The sequence below is a fragment of the Scyliorhinus torazame genome, chromosome 9, assembly GCF_047496885.1.
Source record: "Scyliorhinus torazame isolate Kashiwa2021f chromosome 9, sScyTor2.1, whole genome shotgun sequence".
Taxonomy (NCBI): Eukaryota; Metazoa; Chordata; class Chondrichthyes; order Carcharhiniformes; family Scyliorhinidae; genus Scyliorhinus; species Scyliorhinus torazame.
Genome location: NC_092715.1, coordinates 20664384 through 20686954, shown reverse-complemented (window position 1 = coordinate 20686954; position 22571 = coordinate 20664384). Strand labels below are relative to the sequence as shown.

General features: G+C 50.0%; 1 protein-coding gene across 1 annotated transcript in view; it reads left to right on the top strand.

The window, feature by feature from the left end:
* Positions 1-22571, top strand: part of poln (polymerase (DNA directed) nu) — a 459972-nt gene that overhangs the window by 404897 nt on the left and 32504 nt on the right. Inside the window, exon 12 of the mRNA XM_072517547.1 lies at positions 17633-17764. Coding sequence (XP_072373648.1) covers positions 17633-17764 — 132 coding nt within the window. The remainder of the gene's footprint in view (positions 1-17632; positions 17765-22571) is intronic.

Genomic DNA, 22571 nt, shown 5'->3' with positions numbered 1-22571 from the left:
GGGGCAGCGACAGGGTAGTGTTTGCCAGAAAATCACAAAGCAAATCTCAAAGCAAAATCTTAGACAGAAGGCCTCTGAATGTTTAATGGACTGCAAGCAAATTAAGAGCGTAAAGTGGTGAGGCAGACTGCATTGGCTATCAAGATAAATTCTACTCAAAGAGGTAACAAGGAGGCAAAGTATTGAGTCGGCAGCTTTGCAAAAGGTGTATGGCAAATGGACCAGTTATGAAAACTCAGGAGGAGAAAAGGCAACACGATCATTTCAAAATCACTTTGGGCAGCACGGTAGCATTGTGGATAGCACAATTGCTTCACAGTTCCAGGGTCCCAGGTTCGATTCCGGCTTGGGTCACTGTCTGTGCGGAGTCTGCACATCCTCCCCGTGTGTGCGTGGGTTTCCTCCGGGTGCTCCGGTTTCCTCCCACTGTCCAAAGATAGAACATAGAACATAGAACAATACAGCGCAGTACAGGCCCTTCGGCCCTCGATGTTGCACCAAAACAAAAGCCATCTAACCTACACTATGCCATTATCATCCATATGTTTATCCAATAAACTTTTAAATGCCCTCAATGTTGGCGAGTTCACTACTGTAGCAGGTAGGGCATTCCACGGCCTCACTACTCTTTGCGTAAAGAACCTACCTCTGACCTCTGTCCTATATCTATTACCCCTCAGTTTAAAGTTATGTCCCCTCGTGCCAGCCATATCCATCCGCGGGAGAAGGCTCTCACTGTCCACCCTACCCAACCCCCTGATCATTTTGTATGCCTCTATTAAGTCTCCTCTTAACCTTCTTCTCTCCAACGAAAACAACCTCAAGTCCATCAGCCTTTCCTCATAAGATTTTCCCTCCATACCAGGCAACATCCTGGTAATTCTCCTCTGCACCCGCTCCAAAGCCTCCACGTCCTTCCTATAATGCGGTGACCAGAACTGTACGCAATACTCCAAATGCGGCCGTACCAGAGTTCTGTACAGCTGCAACATGACCTCCCGACTCCGGAACTCAATCCCTCTACCAATAAAGGCCAACACTCCATAGGCCTTCTTCACAACCCTATCGACCTGGGTGGCAACTTTCAGGGATCTATGTACATGGACTCCTAGATCCCTCTGCTCATCCACACTTTCAAGAACTTTACCATTAGCCAAATATTCCGCATTCCTGTTATTCCTTCCAAAGTGAATCACCTCACACTTCTCTACATTAAACTCCATTTGCCACCTCTCGGCCCAGCTCTGCAGCTTATCTATATCCCTCTGTAACCTGCTACATCCTTCCACACTATCGACAACACCACCGACTTTAGTATCGTCTGCAAATTTACTCACCCACCCTTCTGCGCCTTCCTCTAGGTCATTGATAAAAATGACAAACAGCAACGGCCCCAGAACAGATCCTTGTGGTACTCCACTTGTGACTGTACTCCATTCTGAACATTTCCCATCAACCACCACCCTCTGTCTTCTTTCAGCTAGCCAATTTCTGATCCACATCTCTAAATCACCCTCAATCCCCAGCCTCCGTATTTTTTGCAATAGCCTACCGTGGGGAACCTTATCAAACGCTTTGCTGAAATCCATATACACCACATCAACTGCTCTACCCTCGTCTACCTGTTCAGTCACCTTCTCAAAGAACTCAATAAGGTTTGTGAGGCATGACCTACCCTTCACAAAGCCATGCTGACTATCCCTGATCATATTATTCCTATCTAGATAATTATAAATCTTGTCTCTTATAATCCCCTCCAAGACTTTACCCACTACAGACGTGAGGCTCACCGGCCTATAGTTGCCGGGGTTGTCTCTGCTCCCCTTTTTGAACAAAGGGACCACATTTGCTGTCCTCCAGTCCTCTGGCACTATTCCTGTAGCCAATGATGACATAAAAATCAAAGCCAAAGGTCCAGCAATCTCTTCCCTGGCCTCCCATAGAATCCTAGGATAAATCCCATCAGGTCCCGGGGACTTATCTATTTTCAGCCTGTCCAGAATTGCCAACACCTCTTCCCTACGTACCTCAATGCCATCTATTCTATTAGCCTGGGGCTCAGCATTCTCCTCCACAACATTATCTTTTTCCTGAGTGAATACTGACGAAAAATATTCATTTAGTATCTCGCCTATCTCTTCAGACTCCACACACAATTTCCCATCCCTGTCCTTGACTGGTCCTACTCTTTCCCTAGTCATTCGCTTATTCCTGACATACCTATAGAAAGCTTTTGGGTTTTCCTTGATCCTTCCTGCCAAATACTTCTCATGTCCCCTCCTTCCTCGTCTTAGCTCTCTCTTTAGATCCTTCCTCGCTACCTTGTAACTATCCATCGCCCCAACCGAAACTTCACACTTCATCTTCACATAGGCCTCCTTCTTCCTCTTAACAAGAGATTCCACTTCCTTGGTAAACCACGGTTCCCTCGCTCGACGCCTTCCTCCCTGTCTGACCGGTACATACTTATCAAGAACACGCAGTAGCTGATCCTTGAACAAGCCCCACTTATCCAGTGTGCCCAACACTTGCAGCCTACTTCTCCACCTTATCCCCCCCAAGTCACGTCTAATGGCATCATAATTGCCCTTCCCCCAGCTATAACTCTTGCCCTGCGGTGTATACTTATCCCTTTCCATCATTAACGTAAACGTCACCGAATTGTGGTCACTGTCCCCAAAGTGCTCTCCTACCTCCAAATCCAACACCTGGCCTGGTTCATTACCCAAAACCAAATCCAACGTGGCCTCGCCTCTTGTTGGCCTGTCAACATATTGTTTCAGGAAACCCTCCTGCACACACTGTACAAAAAACGACCCATCTATTGTACTCGAACTATATCTTTTCCAGTCAATATTTGGAAAGTTAAAGTCTCCCATAATAACTACCCTGTTACTTTCGCTCATATCCAGAATCATCTTCGCCATCCTTTCCTCTACATCCCTAGAACTATTAGGAGGCCTATAAAAAACTCCCAACAGGGTGACCTCTCCTTTCCTGTTTCTAACTTCAGCCCATACTACCTCGGAAGAAGAGTCCCCATCTAGCATCCTCTCCGCCACCGTAATACTGCTCTTGACTAGCAGCGCCACACCTCCCCTCTTTTGCCTCCTTCTCTGAGTTTACTAAAACACCTAAACCCCGGAACCTGCAACATCCATTCCTGTCCCTGCTCTATCCATGTCTCCAAAATGGCCACAACACCGAAGTCCCAGGTACCAACCCACGCTGCCAGTTCCCCTACCTTGTTTTGTATACTCCTGGCATTGAAGTAGACACACTTCAAACCACCTACCTGAACACTGGCCCCCTCCTGCGATGTCAAATCTGTGCTCCTGACCTCTATACTCTCATTCTCCCTTACCCTAAAACTACAATCCAGGTTCCCATGCCCCTGCTGCATTAGTTTAAACCCCCCCAAAGAGCACTAACAAATCTCCCCCCCAGGATATTTGTGCCCCTCAGGTTCAGATGTAGACCATCCTGTCTGTAGAGGTCCCACCTTCCCCAGAAAGAGCCCCAGTTATCCAAAAATCTGAATCCCTCCCGCCTGCACCATCCCTGTAGCCACGTGTTTAAATGCTCTCTCTCCTTATTCCTCATCTCACTATCACGTGGCACGGGCAACAACCCAGAGATAACAACTCTGTTTGTTCTAGTTCTGAGCTTCCATCCTAGCTCCCTGAAAGCCTGCCTGACATCCTTGTCCCCTTTCCTACCTATGTCGTTGGTGCCAATGTGGACCACGACTTGGGGCTGCTCCCCCTCCCCCCTAAGGACCCGGAAAACACGATCCGAGACATCACGTACCCTTGCACCTGGGAGGCAACATACCAAACGTGAGTCTCTCACGCTCCCACAAAATCTCCTATCTGTGCCCCTGACTATAGAGTCCCCAATTACTAATGCTCTGCTCCTCTCCCCCCTTCCCTTCTGAGCAACAGGGACAGACTCCGTGCCAGAGGCCCGTACCCCATGGCTTACCCCTGGTAAGTCGTCCCCCCCACAAGTATCCAAAGCGGTATACTTGTTTCTCAGGGGTACGACCGCAGGGGATCCCTGCACTGACTGTTTTTTCCCAGTCCCTCTTACAGTTACCCACCTATCTCCAATCTTTGGTGTAACTAATTCCCTGAAGCTGCTATCTATGACCCCTTCTGCCTCCCGAATGATCCGAAGTTCTTCCAACTCCAGCTCCAGCTCCAGATGTGCAGGTTAGGTGGATTGGCCATGATAAATTGCCCGTAGTGTCCAAAATTGCCCTTAGTGTTGGGTGGGGTTACTGGGTTATGGGGATAGGGTGGAGGTGTTGACCTTGGGTGGGGTGCTCTTTCCAGGGGCCGGTGCAGACTCGATGGGCTGAATGGCCTCCTTCTGCATTGTAAATTCTATGATGAAAAGGACTTCTCACATACAGCAACCTTTACAACAGGGTGTCTTCGTTATGTAAGGATGGGTGAAACTGAATTCACAGGAGGTATTTTAAGCCGTCAGCAGAACACCTCATGGTGGCCTGACCTCTGAGGGGGATATCGGAGGTGGGGGCTCAGGCAGTCATCAATACCCAAGGTGCTCGATGCTGAGGGTGTACCGGAGTGGTCAAGGGAGGGGGGGCACAGATAAAATCAACTCGGGACCGGGGCTGGCATTCAGTCTCCCAATCTTGGGGGGAGGGGTCACTAAGTGGCCTTACTTTGCCTTCATTTCCTTGCTTTGCGGGAGTCCAGAGGCTGGCACGCAGTCATCACTACCTGTGTCCACCTTGCTGGGTTTGTTCTCAAATCGCCGCTGAGGGAGAAAGTCCCACTTTCCATGTCTTTTAGCTTTGACAAAGGGTCACCTGGACTCGAAACATTAGCTCTTTTCTCGGCAAGAGCATCGGCAAGAGCACGGAGATCGCCAAGAGCACGGAGATCGCCAAGAGCACGGAGATCGCCAAGAGCACGGAGATCGCCAAGAGCACGGAGATCGGCAAAAGCATGGAGATCGGCAAAAGGATGGAGATCGGCAAAAGCACGGAGATCGGCAAAAGCACGGAGATTAGCAAAAGCACGGAGATCGGCAAAAGCCGGAGATCGCCAAGAGCACGGAGATCGCCAAGAGCACGGAGATCGGCAAAAGCACGGAGATCGCCAAGCGCACGGAGATCGCCAAGCGCACGGAGATCGCCAACCGCACTGAGAACGCCAAGTGCACGGAGATCGGCAAGAGCACGGAGATCGCCAAGAGCACGGAGATCGCCAAGAGCATCGGCAAGAGCACGGAGATCGCCAAGAGCACGGAGATCGGCAAAAGCACGGAGATCGGCAAAAGCACGGAGATCGCCAAGAGCACGGAGATCGCCAAGAGCACAGAGATCACCAAGAGCACGGAGATCGGCAAGAGCACGGAGATCGCCAAGTGCACGGAGATCGGCAAGAGCACGGAGAACGCCAAGAGCATGGAGATCGCAAGAGCGCGGAGATCGCCAAGCGCACGGAGATCACCAAGCGTACGGAGAACGCTAAGAGCACGGAGATCGCCAAGAGCACGGAGATCACCAAGCGTACGGAGATCGCCAAGCGTACGGAGAACGCCAAGAGCACGGAGATCGCAAGAGCGCGGAGATCGTCAAGCGCACGGAGATCGCCAAGCGTACGGAGACCAAGAGCACGGAGATCGCCAAGAGCACGGAGATCACGAGAGCACGGAGATTGCCAAGAGCAAGGAGATCGCCAAAAGCACGGGGCTCGCCAAGAGCACGGAGATCGCCAAGAGCGCGGAGATCGGCAAGAGCACAGGGATCAGCAAGAGCACAGAGAACGCCAAGTGCACGGAGATCGGCAAGAGCACGGAGATCGGCAAGAGCATGGAGATCGCCAAGTGCACGGTGATCGCCAAGCGCACGGAGAACGCCAAGAGCACTGAGATCGGCAAGAGCACTGAGATCGCCAAGCGCATGTAGATCGGCAAGAGCACGGAGATCGGCAAGAGCACGGAGATCGCCAAGAGCACGGAGATTGGTACGAGCACGGAGATCGCCAAGCGCACGGAGATCGCCAAGAGCACGGAGATTGCCAAGCGCGGGGAGAACGCCAAGTGCACGGCGATCGCCAAGAGCACGGAGATCGGCAAAAGCACGGAGATCGCCAAGTGCACGGAGATCACCAAGAGCATGGAGATCGGCAAGAGCACAGAGATCGGCAAGAGCACGGAGATCGGCAAGAGCACGGAGATCGCCAAACGCACGGAGATCGCCAAGAGCACGGAGATCGCCAAGCGTACGGAGATCGCCAAGCGTACGGAGAACGCCAAGAGCACGGAGATCGCAAGAGCGCGGAGATCGTCAAGCGCACGGAGATCGCCAAGCGTACGGAGAATGCCAAGAGCACGGAGTTCGCCAAGAGCACGGAGATCGCGAGAGCACGGAGATTGCCAAGAGCAAGGAGATCGCCAAAAGCACGGGGCTCGCCAAGAGCACGGAGATCGCCAAGAGCGCGGAGATCGGCAAGAGCACAGGGATCGGCAAGAGCACAGAGAACGCCAAGAGCACGGAGATCGGCAAGAGCACGGAGATCGGCAAGAGCACGGAGATCGCCAAGTGCACGGTGATCGCCAAGCGCACGGAGAACGCCAAGAGCACTGAGATCGGCAAGAGCACGGAGAACGCCAAGAGCATGGAGAACGCCAAGAGCACGGAGATCGCCAAGCGCACGGAGAACGCCAAGTGCACGGAGATCGGCAAGAGCACGGAGAATGCCAAGAGCACAGAGATCGCCAAGAGCACGGAGATCGGCAAGAGCACAGAGATCGGCAAAAGCACGGAGATCGCCAAGAGCACGGAGATCGGCAAAAGCACGGAGATCGCCAAGAGCACGGAGATTGCCAAGAGCATGGAGATCGGCAAGAGCATGGAGATCGCCAAGCGCACGGAGATCGCCAAGAGCACGGAGATCGGCAAGAGCACGGAGATCGCCAAGAGCACGGAGATCGCCAAGCGCATGGAGTTTGCCAAGTGCACAGAGATCGGCAAGAGCACGGAGATCGGCAAGAGCACGGAGATCGCCAAGAGCACGGAGATCGCCGAGAGCACGGAGATCAGCAAGAGCACGGAGATCACCAAGCGCACGGAGATCGCCAAGAGCACGGAGGTCACCAAGCGCACGGAGATCGCCAAGAGCACGGAGATCGCCATGCGCACGGAGATCACCAAGTGCACGGAGATCGCCAAGAGCACGGGGTTCGCCAAGAGCACGGAGATTGCCAAACGCATGGATATCACCAAGACCACTTAGATCGGCAAGAGCATGGAGATCGGCAAGTGCACGGAGATCGCCAGGCACACGGAGATCGCCAAGAACACGGAGATCGGCAAGAGCACAGAGATCGGCAAGAGCACGGAGAACGCCAAGAGCACTGAGATCGGCAAGAGCACGGAGATCACCAAGCGCACGGAGATCGCCAAGCGCACGGAGATCACCAAGCGCACGGAGATCGCCAAGCGCACGGAGATCGGCAAAAGCACGCAGATCGCCAAGAGCATGGAGATCGGCAAGAGCACGGAGATCGCCAAGTGCACGGAGATCGCCAAGAGCACGGAGATCGCCAAGACCACAGAGATCGCCAAGCGCATGGAGTTTGCCAAGTGCACGGAGATCGGCAAGAGCATGGAGATCGGCAAGAGCACTGAGATCGCCAGGCGCACGTAGATCGGCAAGAGCACGGAGATCGGCAAGAGCACGGAGATCGGCAAGAGCACGGAGAATGCCAAGAGCACAGAGATCGCCAAGAGCACGGAGATCGGCAAGAGCACAGAGATCGGCAAAAGCACGGAGATCGCCAAGAGCACGGAGATCGGCAAAAGCACGGAGATCGCCAAGAGCACGGAGATTGCCAAGAGCATGGAGATCGGCAAGAGCATGGAGATCGCCAAGCGCACGGAGATCGCCAAGAGCACGGAGATCGGCAAGAGCACGGAGATCGCCAAGAGCACGGAGATCGCCAAGCGCATGGAGTTTGCCAAGTGCACAGAGATCGGCAAGAGCACGGAGATCGGCAAGAGCACGGAGATCGCCAAGAGCACGGAGATCGCCGAGAGCACGGAGATCAGCAAGAGCACGGAGATCACCAAGCGCACGGAGATCGCCAAGAGCACGGAGGTCACCAAGCGCACGGAGATCGCCAAGAGCACGGAGATCGCCATGCGCACGGAGATCACCAAGTGCACGGAGATCGCCAAGAGCACGGGGTTCGCCAAGAGCACGGAGATTGCCAAACGCATGGATATCACCAAGACCACTTAGATCGGCAAGAGCATGGAGATCGGCAAGTGCACGGAGATCGCCAAGCACACGGAGATCGCCAAGAACACGGAGATCGCCAAGAGCACGCAGATCGGCAAGAGCACGGAGATCGCCAAGCGCACGGTGATCGCCAAGCGCACGGAGAACGCCAAGAGCACTGAGATCGGCAAGAGCACGGAGATCACCAAGCGCACGGAGATCGCCAAGCGCACGGAGATCACCAAGCGCACGGAGATCGCCAAGCGCACGGAGATCGGCAAAAGCACGCAGATCGCCAAGAGCATGGAGATCGGCAAGAGCACGGAGATCGCCAAGTGCACGGAGATCGCCAAGAGCACGGAGATCGCCAAGACCACAGAGATCGCCAAGCGCATGGAGTTTGCCAAGTGCACGGAGATCGGCAAGAGCACGGAGATCGGCAAGAGCACTGAGATCGCCAAGCGCACGTAGATCGGCAAGAGCACGGAGATCGGCAAGAGCACGGAGATCGCCAAGAGCACGGAGATCGGTACGAGCACGGAGATCGCCAAGCGCACGGAGATCGCCAAGAGCACGGAGATCGCCAAGCGCGGGGAGAACGCCAAGTGCACGGAGATCGCCAAGAGCACGGAGATCGGCAAAAGCACGGAGATCGCCAAGTGCACGGAGATCGCCAAGAGCACGGAGATCGGCAAGAGCATGGAGATCGCCAAGAGCACAGAGATCGGCAAGAGCACGGAGATCGGCAAGAGCACGGAGATCGCTTAACGCACTGAGAACGCCAAGAGCACGGAGATCGCCAAGCACACGGAGATCGCCAAGAGCACGGAGATCGCCAAGAGCACGGAGATCGGCAAGCGCGGGGAGAACGGCAAGTGCACGGAGATCGCCAAGAGCACGGAGATCGGTAAAAGTACGGAGATCGCCAAGTGCACGGAGATCGCCAAGAGCACGGAGATCGGCAAGAGCACGGAGATCGGCAAGAGCATGGAGATCGCCAAGAGCACAGAGATCGGCAAGAGCATGGAGAACGCCAAGAGCACAGAGATCGGCAAGAGCACGGAGAACGCCAAGCACACGGAGATCGCCAAGAGCACGGAGATCGTCAAGCGCATGGAGATCGAAAGAGCACGGAGAATGCCAAGAGCACGGAGCTCGCCAAGCGCACGGAGATCGGCAAGAGCACGGAGATCGCAAGAGCACGGAGATCGGCAAGAGCACGGAGATCGGCAAGAGCACGGAGATCGCCAAGAGCACGGAGATCGCCAAGAGCACGGAGATCACCAAGAGCACGGATATCGCCAAGAGCATGGAGATCGGCAAGAGCACGGAGATCGGCAAGCGCACGGAGATCGCCATGCGCACGGAGATCGCCAAGCGCACGGAGTTTGCCAAGCGCACAGAGATCGGCAAGAGCACGGAGATCGGCAAGAGCACGGAGGTCGTCAAGGGCACAGAGATCGCCAAGAGCACAGAGATTGCCAAGAGCACAGAGATCGCCAAGAGCACGGAGATCGTCAAGAGCACAGAGATCGCCAAGAGCACGGAGATCGGCAAGAGCACAGAGATCGCCAAGAGCACAGAGATCGCCAAGAGCACGGAGATCGGCAAGAGCACAGAGATCGCCAAGAGCACAGAGATCGCCAAGAGCACGGGAGGGAGATAATTTTCTTTCAAGTAAATTTGGTGTCTCAACTTTTTTTTCTAATTAAGAGACAATTTAACGTGGCCAATTCACCTACTCTGACCATCTTTTTCTGTTGTGGGCGTGAAATTCCCACAGACACGGGGAGAATGTGGAAACTCCACACAGTCAGTGACCCAGGGCCTGGATCGAAGCCGGGTCCTCGGCGCCGTGAGGCAGCAGTGCTAACCACTCTGCCACCGTGCTGGCCCTTGGGAGTGAGATAAATAACAATATTCTAAACATGACTTTGTGAAGAAGTTCTTTTTAGGACTTCTAAGGAATGTCGGTGAATAAAAACTAAAAAAGCTTCATGAATACATGAAAAATTTAAAAATCGCTTATTGTCACAAGTAGGTTTCATATGAAGTTACTGTGAAACGCCCCTAGTCGCCACATTCCGGCGCCTGTTCGATGTACAATCCTTTAGTGATAGGCGAGCAAGTAACTATGTAAAATACAGGAGGGAAAACCCTCTGAGAAGTTTAAAAAATCTATATTAATAATGAAATAGTTCTAACATGCAGGTTGGAGGATACTTGCAGTAGAAAGCTATCCATAAATATCCTCATAAATTGATTATGGAAGTTGTATACGCATGTACTTTATAAATTATTTATGTACTTTTCTTAATTGGCTTGACAGAGCCATGAATTATTTTGTCTGCTCCAAGTTCAAAAATAGATTTTAATCAATAATAGATTAGTTTAAATTAAATGAAAGGTCACTTTGATGTTCTGATCAAAAGGGTCGGGAATTATCTCAAATGGAAATCGTGATGTAAACAGGGAGAAGGTGCCAGCTAGTCTGATATTTCTTTACGGTGTGAGAGTAGCAAGGTGCCCAGTGATCATTATTAATCTGATGCTGAGTGGCAACGTTCAATGGAAGGAACTTCCTGCTGGGGTCACTGTAAAAACCATCCTGTCAGCATGATTCATTACGGTCAGATAGTCAGCCAAGAATGGCTAGACAGTAAAGTTCGGAGGGGAGGGTTAAAAATGGAACAAAAGGAAGACAGATTCATGCTTCTTCTCCATTCGCTCTCTCCACCACCTCTCCTCCTGCCATCGTAGAACATTACCCAGTGTCGGAGGGTGGGCAGACGTTCTCATAAAAAAAGAATGAATGAACTTTCAGTCTGCCTGAGTCAAGCGCAGGAACGGAGCAGTGTCACTCAGTCTCTTACTTTGTTCTTCCTCTTCTCTGGAGGAGTATTTTCTCCTCACTCTCTCCCCCCCACCCCACAACCCGCAACTCAGCTGCCAGTGAATCATGGGAATTTGCACTGTTTAGATCTAAACACTGCGGCCCGACACGTTAACCAATAAATGGGCTCACCTCCTTCAATGGTGCGCTGGCTACTGCGTCCCAAATTCCGGAATTCCCTCTCTGTACCTCCTCCTCTCCCCAGCTCTCTCTCCCTGTTTGAAACCTAACTCTATGACATGCCTATTCTGATATCACTTAATGTGGCCTGGTGTCAATTTCTGTTTAATAAGAGTCCTGTAAACATTTACGACATCAAAGCACAATATATATGTAAGTAATCTACCAGCCCATGCTCACAAAACTCAGAACATGAGGTAAATGTTCCGGCCCTGCCCAGCATGGGATCATCATGGGCAGGATGGACAATTTGACGGACCATTGAAAGGTTCGTTGACGTTGGGCGTGAATTTCTGGCCTCAGGGCGAGCAGGTGTGGCTGGAAAATCCCGGCCCTAATGTCTGATGTTAGATGTGATTCTGCGATTGGACAACATTTGCAGAACAATTCCGGGTTTGCCATGAATTATATTAGCATCCAATTTAAGATCATCAACCAGGCTCGTAATGTAGCCCACTGACGCTGCTAGAAGCTCTATCTTCATATAGGACTCTGGGTCTGACCTCATTGAAGTTTAGAAGGATGAGGGGGGGATCTTATTGAAACTTACAGGATACTGTGAGGCCTGGATAGAGTGGACGTGGAGAGGATGTTTCCATTTGTCGGGCTAACGAACCTGAGGGCACAGCCTCAGACTAAAGGGATGATCCTTTAAAACAGAGATGAGGAGGAATTTCTTCAGCCAGAGGGTGGTGAATCTGTGGAACTCTTTGCCGCAGAAGGCTGTGGAGGCCAAATCACTGAGTGTCTTTAAGACAGAGTTAGATAGGTTCTTGATTAATAAGGGGATCAGGGGCTATGGAGAGAAGGCCGGACAATGGGGATGATAAAAACTTCGGCCATGATTGAATGGCGGACAGACTCGATGGGCCAAGTGGCCTAATTCTGCTCCTGTGTCTCATGGTCTTATGGTTTTCATACGCAGGGACTTGTCCTCTGTAGACAAAAGCAACAAGTTCAGGCATTTTGCCTTTCTGAATTAAACAAAAGCATGGGGAACAATAGTTCCCTGGTGTATTCTCTAAGGCAACACCTCGACCAATCAGAGTCGACTTGCCAACCACTCAGCACCTTTTTCTCAACTGGTCTAAATTGTTGCTCCCTTTGAAATTCAGCATTTTTTTGCATCTGTCCTGATGAGTGCAAAATAAAAAGCTTCAACAGTATGTCTTCTTTTTCAGAAATACTCAAGTAAATGTAAGTTGCTGCCTGGCTATGTAGGTGATTTCATCCTGTTGTGGACAGGTCAATGACTGAGTTAAGGTAGTGTGCAAAGGACCTTTACACAGCCACATTGACCAGAGCCTCTTACACATTTAACCCATGCTCAGTATAGCTTATTGCATCCCTGTTCACGTTCTCCAGGAGGGAGCTCTGCAACCTCTATCCCCCTCTATCATTTGAAAGGAAAGTCGATGAGGTTGGTGCGATGGTGACGACGCGGCTGAACGCTGAACCGGCAGGAGGACATTTTGAGTACTGTGTACCTCTAGTCAGCCTGGAAATAATCTTGTGAAAGTGATACCATTAAACTTTCTACAGTCAGTTCACAGAAACAAAGGGGGCTTTTGTGCCCTGCCATGTCCAACTACTGTGGTTTGATAAATTCACTGTAATACTAGTTTACCTGCACAGGATACTCACTTATTAATTGATTGTAAAGATGCCTGAACGTGACGAAATCTCAAGAATAGTTTAAAACATCATTTGAGAATATATTAACCCTGATTTTGCTGGAGTGGAAATTCTCCCTGAACATGTTTGTACTGGATGACCATTGGTTCGGTTAGACACCTGACAGTGTGGTTCCCAGTGTGGTAATCACCACTGTTGTATATGTTAGGAGATGTGTGGTAAGGCCCTGTACTACAGGTACGGGGGTAGTCCCTGCCTGCTGGCTCCACCCAGTAGGCGGAGTATGAATATGTGTGCTCCCTATACAGCAGCCATTTCGCCAGCTGCTGTAGGAGGCCACACATCTTTGAGTAATAAAGCCTCAGTTGTATTCAACTCTCGTCTCTGTGCAATTGATCGTGCATCACCCAGCTGCTCTGACCCCTGTAGAGTACCACTTTTATATCCAGTATTTTTATTTTGAATCTCCCAGCCTCGAAGAACCACAATTGAAAGTTATATTGTTCATCTTAATTGGTGAAAATTAATGTTATATATTTAATATTCCAATTATATTGGTTCTGGATATCACAATGTCCAGATTGACAATGAACTCTCTGGGTGGGATTTTCCAGCCATTCCTGCCAACGGGAAGCCTCTGCCGTGTGTTCCTTGGAAGTGGAGGCTGCGGACAACGGGAAACCCCGTTGTCAGCAGCGGGACCGGAAGATCGTGTCGCCGGCTAATGATGTGCCGCCTCCGGCGCTGCAAAAACAGGCCGGCTGCGCGGGGAGAGAGGAATCTCGCCCTTCTGAGTTGTCACCCATTTTGTACTGACTCACTCATGATCTTTGCATCCAGTGCACAAGTAACAGAGCAACTCGAGTTCCTACACGTCCTGAGTCCGGTGGAAGGCATCATTTTCTTTTCTAATTTAGAGTGCCCAATTAATTTTGTCCAATTAAGGGGCAATTTAGTGTGGCCAATCCACCTACCCTGCACATCTTTGGGTTTTGGGGGTGAAACCCACGCAAACACGGGGAGAATGTGCAAACACCACAAGGACAGTGACCCAGAGCCGGGATCGAACCTGGGGCCTCGGCGCCGTGAGACAGCAGAGCTAACCACTGCGCCTCCGTGCTACCCTGGTAGAAGGCATCATGACTTGGAATGGAAAAGTGGCTGGAAAATGAACTAGTGAATTTGCTCATCCCCGATGATTTTAACCCCTCCATCTCAACTCTTCATGTCCTCTCTCTGAGTTCGCTGGCCTCTTATCTTCGTTAAATCTCTCCCTTCATGTTAACTTCCCAGACCATATTCACAGCCGCCCCCTTGACCGTGTCATCTCATGTGGTCTTACTACTCCCATCATATCAGTTACAGAAAAGGACATCTCTGATCACTTGCTTTCATCGCTCCTCACCCTTTCCCATCCGCAGACATCCCTCCTGCTGTATCCATCCCGGGAAAAAAGACTTTTCCCAATTCACTTCGATGGAGTTTTGGGAAAGATGGGCATGGATTTGGGAGGTGACCACACATTGAAGGAGTTCAGAGAGGGTAGGGAGGGTGGAGATGGGACAGTAGTTTGCAGGGGCACTGTGGTCAAGGGTTGGCTGTTTGCAGAGAAATGGCTGATATAAAGAAGAAGGGACAACACCTGAAGAGAGAGAACCATTCACCCTACCATGGTGACCAGGAGGGAAGCTGGCTGATCCAATGGGAATAGAATTGAGGGATCAGGAAGTGGGTCATGGATAAGATGAGCTCAGAGAGAGATTGAACAAAATCTACAGAAAGATGCAAGTTCTGGGAAAGATGGGGGTGGAGGGAACAGGAAAACTTTCAAAATCCCAACAAATCCCAGCCTTTGACCCCCCCATTCACCACATTTGCACAGTTACCGATTTATTCAACTGCGTGCCCACCTCCATCTTCATGCCATCGTCCCCAATAATATCCTTACTCTCTCTGACCCTATCCTCGTGCAATGCAAAGATAACCCAAGGCTCTTTTTTCTTTACTGCACATCAGCTTCTTAAACCTTACAGGATGATGCAAACTCAGAACTAGGAGAGGGAGGAGAATTAAAAAGAAGTTTGGCCAGGTGGGCTAGTAGGGAGGACCAGGGCAGAGGCACCTGATGGGGCAGCACGGTAGCACAAGTGGTTAGCACTGTGACTTCACAGCGCCAGGGTCCCAGGTTCGATTCCCGGCTTGGGTCACTGTCAGTGCGGAGTCTGCACGTTCTCCCCGTGTCTGCGTGGCTTTCCTCCGGGCGCTCCGATTTCCTCCCACAGTCCAAAGACGTGCAGTTTAGATGGATTGGCCATGATAAATTGCCCTTAGTGTCCAAAAAGGTTAGGAGGGGTTCTTGGGCTACGGGGATAGGGTGGAAGTGAGGGCTTAATTGGGTCGGTGCAGACTCGATGGGCTGAATGGCCTCCTTCTGCACTGTATGTTCTGTGTTCTGTGATGGGATTGTCCTGATCTTAGTGACAGTGAGATCCATGTGCTCCTCACACTTGGTGTGGAAGGTGAGGGTGGAGGGGATGAGCTAATCACAAATAAAAGCTGAGTCAGCTTTTAGCTGATGACCAATCATATCATGTGAAGCAATCGACATGAATGCGAGAAATTAACCAGCTGGCATGCAAATATTCCCAATCCATCTTGCATCAAACCCCTCATCCCCAAAACCAGTCTACTAATACTTCATTCCATTCATATCCTTCCTCAGGTAAGGAGATTAAAACCGTTCACACTGCTATTGTCCATGGGAAGTTAGCACTTCTGGCCAATTGCTGGGTAAACCCTTAAGTCAGAACTTCCAAGAGGGATTCCCAATGTGTCGTCGATAGTGTGGAAGGATGTAGCAGGTTACAGAGGGATATAGATAAGCTGCAGAGCTGGGCTGAGAGGTGGCAAATGGAGTTTAATGTAGAGAAGTGTGAGGTGATTCACTTTGGAAGGAATAACAGGAATGCGGAATATTTGGCTAATGGTAAAGTTCTTGAAAGTGTGGCTGAGCAGAGGGATCTAGGTGTCCATGTACATAGATCCCTGAAAGTTGCCACCCAGGTTGATAGGGTTGTGAAGAAGGCCTATGGAGTGTTGGCCTTTATTGGTAGAGGGATTGAGTTCCGGAGTCGGGAGGTCATGTTGCAGCTGTACAGAACTCTGGTCCGGCCGCATTTGGAGTATTGCGTACAGTTCTGGTCACCGCATTATAGGAAGGACGTGGAGGCTTTGGAGCGGGTGCAGAGGAGATTTACCAGGATGTTGCCTGGTATGGAGGGAAAATCTTATGAGGAAAGGCTGACGGACTTGAGGTTGTTTTCGTTGGAGAGAAGAAGGTTAAGAGGAGACTTAATAGAGGCATACAAAATGATCAGGGGGTTGGATAGGGTGGACAGTGAGAGCCTTCTCCCGCGGATGGATATGGCTGGCACGAGGGGACATAACTTTAAACTGAGGGGTAATAGATATAGGACAGAGGTCAGAGGTAGGTTCTTTACGCAAAGAGTAGTGAGGCCGTGGAATGCCCTACCTGCTACAGTAGTGAACTCGCCAACATTGAGGGCATTTAAAAGTTTATTGGATAAACATATGGATGATAATGGCATAGTGTAGGTTAGATGGCTTTTGTTTCGGTGCAACATCGTGGGCCGAAGGGCCTGTACTGCGCTGTATTGTTCTATGTTCTATGCTCCTGGGGAGGTTTATTCACTGGATAAATTCATCCCAAAATTCATTAAAAAAACCCAGACGTGTATTGAGAGATTCTGGAACATTGGACAGTGAGCAATGCAAACACGTCACTCACTGCATAAAACCAATGCTGTGTTTATACATTAAAGGCTCTGTATAAGTGGTGCTTTTAAGCAGATATTCCCTAAGCTGTTATTTAAAGGAGCTGTTTGATACAGCATTTGGGCCATAAAATCTTGGCTCCTCATCGTTAGATTTAGGGGATACCCCAATGACACATTGGGAATCCCTCTTGGAAGTTCTGACTTAAGGGTTTACCCAGCAATTGGCCAGAAGTGCTAACTTCCCATGGACAATAGCGCTGGGCTGCAAATCACCCGACAAAGCGATTTAAATCGCTAACTTTGGATGGCTAGTTTTATCCTGATAGTTACTCTGAAAGAATTATAAGAAGAAAAAAAAGCACTTCTAACTTCAGAGGAGCTATTTTTTAAAAAAACTACAAGGGTCCCTGATGTCCGAAACCACCATCCCCCACCCCCCATCTCTGGATTCCCCCCAAGATCCAGGACCCCCCCCCCCCCTCCATGTCTGGATCTCCCTAAGGTCCAGGTCCCCCCCAATGTTCGGATGCCCCCCAATGTCCGGATCTCCCGTTCTATGGCCTGTAAAGAGGGGGCATGTCCCCTTTGCCCCATTCCTATTGCACTTCACTGCTGGGGCCAGGGATGCGCTTTGCTTCTTCAGTCTCACCCGGCCTACGTCAGGAAGGTCGGGCGAGGCAGGCGCTCTCTGTTTCAAGTACAGCTAAAGCCGCTCCAGTGTGGCAACCTGCCACTGCATTCCATTCCGAGGATGTTAGGGGCCAATAACTCATTTCGGTTAGAATCAATTATTTGATCAAAAAAATAATTTTAACATTGTACAAACTTCCTTTATTTGGAAATAATATTCCGGTTTTCCCGCACAGGTAGGGAACGTTTATCCGAATGCCTCGGTGTCTCTGCAAGCCGAGCCAGCCAGTTTATTGAAAGCTTTCTACAGAAGTATAAAGAGGTCCGCACGTTCACTCAGAGAACCATACAGCAGTGCCATCAGCAAGGTATTGCCCAGTTGTCCTGTGAGGGTGGTGGCAGATCTTCTTAAACCACTGATAATTGTTTGATATAACTGAGGGCAACTAAAGGTCAACCACATTAGTGTGGGACTGTATTCATGTACCAGCCAGGCCCGATAGGAAATTCCCTTTTCGGTTGGACATTACTGAGTCAGTTGGGTCTTTACAACTACCCAACAGCTTCAGAGTACCTTTCCCCATGTTAGCTCCGGGATAGCAGTTTTGCCTCCAGGGTTGGAAGGCTGTGTGTTGAAGTTTTACTCCATGCTTTGACTGCAAAAATCAAAGCTGACACTCCAGTGCAGTACTGAGGGAGCATTGCTCTGTCAGAGGAGCTGTCTTTTGGATGCAGTGTTTAACTGAGGTTCTGTCTGCCCTTTCACCAAGATGTAGCAGGTCCAATGGCACTGTTTTGAAGAAGAGCAGGAGAGTTCTCCCTGATGTTCTGACCCATTTTTATCCCTCAATCAACGTCACCAAAACAGATCATCTAGTCATTAACGCTTAGCTGTTTGTGGGATCTTGCTCTGTGCCAATTGGCTGCTGCATGTCCCACATTGCAACGGAGCCACACTTCAAAGCCCCCCATTATCCCATCTTACTCCCAGCTGCTTTCCTTCACAACTCATATTAAATCCCTCTTCCCCAAACCACAAACTCATGGTTTTCCAACATCTTCAACGTCAAGATCATCGATGCACCATTCCTCCCTTAACGTCCGCTCAAGGTCCAAACTCGATGCAGCTCCACCCACTGTAACCCAGGCCACCTGCCTATTGCCCTCTCCGAGCTACGTCATCTATTCAAATTCCTCTCTCGCTCCCTCCATCTCACCGCCAGTCAATTCTTTGCAATTCAACTCTCCTTCCTGCCCAAGGATTGCTGATATTATAAATGGCTTCCTTTCGTCCTTTCAACGTGCACTGTTGGTCTACTCTTCAAAGGCCCATTCAAAGCTTCAGGCCTGATTCAGCCATCCTGTCCAGTTTTATTATTTATTGATTTGTTTATTGATAAACTCTGTCACATGTACCGAGGTGAAAAGTATTATTCTGTGTACAGACCTGACAGATCACTCCATACGTATGTACATAATGCAATATACAAAAAATAATTACAACTGTAGAAAATAGAAAAATGTATAAAAGATCAATTTACTATAAAGACGAGCCATTCAAGAGTCTAATAGCAGGAAAAAAGCTGTTTTTGAATCTGTTTGAACAAGCTCTCAAACTTTTGTGTCTTCTGCCTAATGGAAGAAGTTGGAAAAAAGAATAACCAGGTTGGGAGGGGTCATTGATTATGTTGCCCGCTTTCCCAAGGCCGTGAGACATATAGACAGAGTCAATAGATGGAAGATGGGCTTGCGTGAAGGACTGAGCTGTATTTACTGTATTCTGGATTTAACATTGAATTCAACGACTTCAGACCATGAACTCTGTCCTCCATTTTGATCATTTTCTTTTCTTTTTTTCTTATTTCTATTTTCCTCAACCTCCTCCTCCCACAGGGCCAGTCTGTAATTTGTTCTTTGTGATTTGATTTCAGGGAGCACTGATCCTTGTTCTGCTATTAACACATTATTTTTCTCAAGTAAATTTTAGAGTACCCAATTTATTTTTTCCAATTAAGGGGCAATTTAGCGTGGCCAATCAACCTCCCTACAGACCCTTGGATTGTGGGGGGCGAAACCCACACAAACGCGGGGAGAATGTGCAAACTCCACACGGACAGTGACGCAGAGCCGGGATTGAACCTGGGACCGTGGCGCCCTGAGGCAGCAATGCTAACCACTGCGCCATCGTGCTGCCCTATGCTATTAACACATTCTGCTATCTGAGCTTGAGGCTACTATTCACATCTGCCTTAGTCTTTGAAACTATCATTAATACTCTCTTTGTCCTGTGTCCATGACATCTTTGTCAAATCTCTCCGAGCTCCCATCTGTCCTCTTCCACAATATAAAACCCATCTCATTTCTCCCTCTCTTCAGCTCTGAAGAAGAGACGTATGGACTCGAAACATTAACTCTGGACATAATTTAGCGGCCTCGCCACATCCAACATGGTGTCGGGACGAGGCCAAGAATCTCGCGAGAGGCGTCGTGAGATTTAACAGAGTCTCGCAAGATGTTGCGACCTGGATCTCGCTCTCGCTGGGCATGATCCAGGTCTGCATATTTAAATAAGCTATTCGGCTCATTTAAATATACGTTGGCGGCATTCTCCCGGTGCCTGGGTGCCGGGACTGAACTGCCGGGCCTGGGAGACCTCGTCTGGGAGCCATTTAGTGGACCAGTTGTAATGGTACCTGGGGGGGTGGGATCTCCCAGGCCATTGGAGACCCCAGGGTCAGGGACAGGGTAGGGTGGTACCTTGGCACTCCCGTTGGCACCTGGCACTATGGCACTGCCAGCCTGGTACTCTGGCACTGTCAAGGTGGCAATGCCACGGATCGGGCCCAGGTGACCTTACCAGATGGAGGGGGGGATTGAAGGGGTGTTCCCAGGGGCCTCCCAGAGATTGGAGGCAGATGGGGTGGGGTTAAAACAGGGGTGGGGGGTGCTAGAAGGGGGGTGGGGAAGATCGGGGCAGCCAGACAAAATGGCACCCCGATTTGTGAGGAGCCTTTCCTGCAGCCGTCGAAAAACACCCTGCTAAACGCCACCAAAACCAGACATAGATCTTTTTCTGGTTAAATCGTGCCGTCTGTTTCTGTCTCCATAGATGTTGCCAGGCCCACTGGGTTGGATCCTCCGTCCCGCCACACCGGTTTTCTGGCTTGCACGCTCCCGCTGGCAACAGGATTCTCCATCCCGCCAGCCAGCCAATGGGGTTTCCCATTGCGAGCAGCCCCACGCCATTGGGAAATCCCCATGCGTGGGTGCGCTGCCGGCGTAACGGAGAATCCCACCAGTGGACAAACCAGCCCACTGTGTTCCTTCAGCATTTTATACTTTATTTTTATTTTTATTTAGAGTACCCAATTATTTTTTTTATATAAAGGGGCAATTTAGCGTGGCCAATCCACCTAACCTGCACATCTTTTGGGTTGTGGGGGTGAAACCCACGCAGACACGGGGAGAATATGCAAACTCCACACAGACAGTGACCCAGGGCCGGGATCGAACCCGGGTCCTCGGCGCCGTAGTCCCAGTGCTAACCACTGCGCCACGTGCCGCCCTATTTTCTGATTTTATATTATTGTGTCCAGATGTTGCTCTATCTCTGGCTTCCCTTTCCTCACTCAGGCCGTTGAACTTGACATTTCCTTCCTGAAATTCCCTGTTAAAATTCCTCCAGTCCCACCTCCCATCCTTCTCACAGCACTGAAGGAATCTTAGTCAAAGTTTCCAACTGGGATCGCTGACTCTGCAGCTTTATCTGTCCTTGGCCCTTTCAGTTTCTCCTCATGAATGAAGATTAGAATAATGCCTTTCCAATCACTTACTGCCAGTTATCAAGCATAGTACATGGTATTGGTAACGCTGGTCACCAAATAGTTCAGTGCCCACAGCCTTAAGGTAGGAGATCATTTACATCTAACATCCTGATTGTAAGTCACCTTCAGATGTCCAAACTCTTCGTAAAGTGCATCATTGTTAGACAATAATGTCTCTTCTTTCTGGGGCGGCACGGTGGCGCAGTGGTTAGCACTGCTGCCTCACAGCGCCAGGGACCTGGATTCAATTCCGCCCTTGGGATACTGTCTGTGCGGAGTCTGCATGCTCTCCCCGTGTCTGCGTGGGTTTCCTCCGGGTGCGTGGGTTTCCTCCCACAGTCCAAAGATGTGCAGGTTAGGTGGATTGGCAGTGTTAAATTGCCCCTAAGTGTCCAGGGATGTGTGGTTGGGTGGGGTCACGCGGATGGAGCGGGGGAGTGAGCCTAGCTGGGGTGCTGTTTCAGTGGGTTGGTACAGACTCGACGGGCTGAATGGCCACCTTCTGCACTGTAGGGATTCTATGATTCTGCTGGTGACTGCATCAACCAGTTTAGCCACGAGAACATGGGCTGTTTCCAAGCACTCCACTTTCCCTAATGTCACACTGAATGCTAAACAGCAAGTCCGTGTAAACAGCAGATCATATGTTGTCATTGACCCTCAGTGATAGTATCACTCACTCCCAACGCTGTCATTGTCACCTGTGGAAAATCTCTCACCGATACTGCTTACAATACAAAGTCTGACTTCTACCCGTCCATATTTACTTGTACAGGGCCATTATCTCCAACTGTCTGATTTTCTCATTTCTTCTTTAATGTGTAGTGTTGGGCAGCTGCCTTGTTTCTTGTCCTGAGGAGCACTGTTAAACTGTTTGTGATAGACCTCAATCGATTTTATTTAAAGGGATGGCCGTTATCTCAGTCTCTGAAACTTTCCTTGCGATCCGAATCTATTAATCAAACACCACGACCCTGATTTTTAATTCACCTCCTCCCGCCCAATGGCACATGGTGTGAGAGGTGTTTAAATCAAAATGTTTTACCCCAGCTCCTTCCTGGCCATTAAAATGTTCACCATCCCAAATCAGCCCTTCCTGTTCTTCATTCCTTTCTTTCCCTTCACTCATTTTCTCACCCAGTTGTTGTCGCTCTTCCTTTCACTCTTTCCCTTCCCCTCTTCCTTCTTTTCCTCCTCAACCTTTTCTACCTTGCACAGTTGTTCACGGAGTATGGCGACTAGGGGCTTTTCACGTAACTTCATTGCAGTGTTTTTTTATAAATTTAGAGTACCCAATTCATTTTTCCAATTAAGAGGCAATTTAGCGTGGCCAATCCACCTACCCTGCACA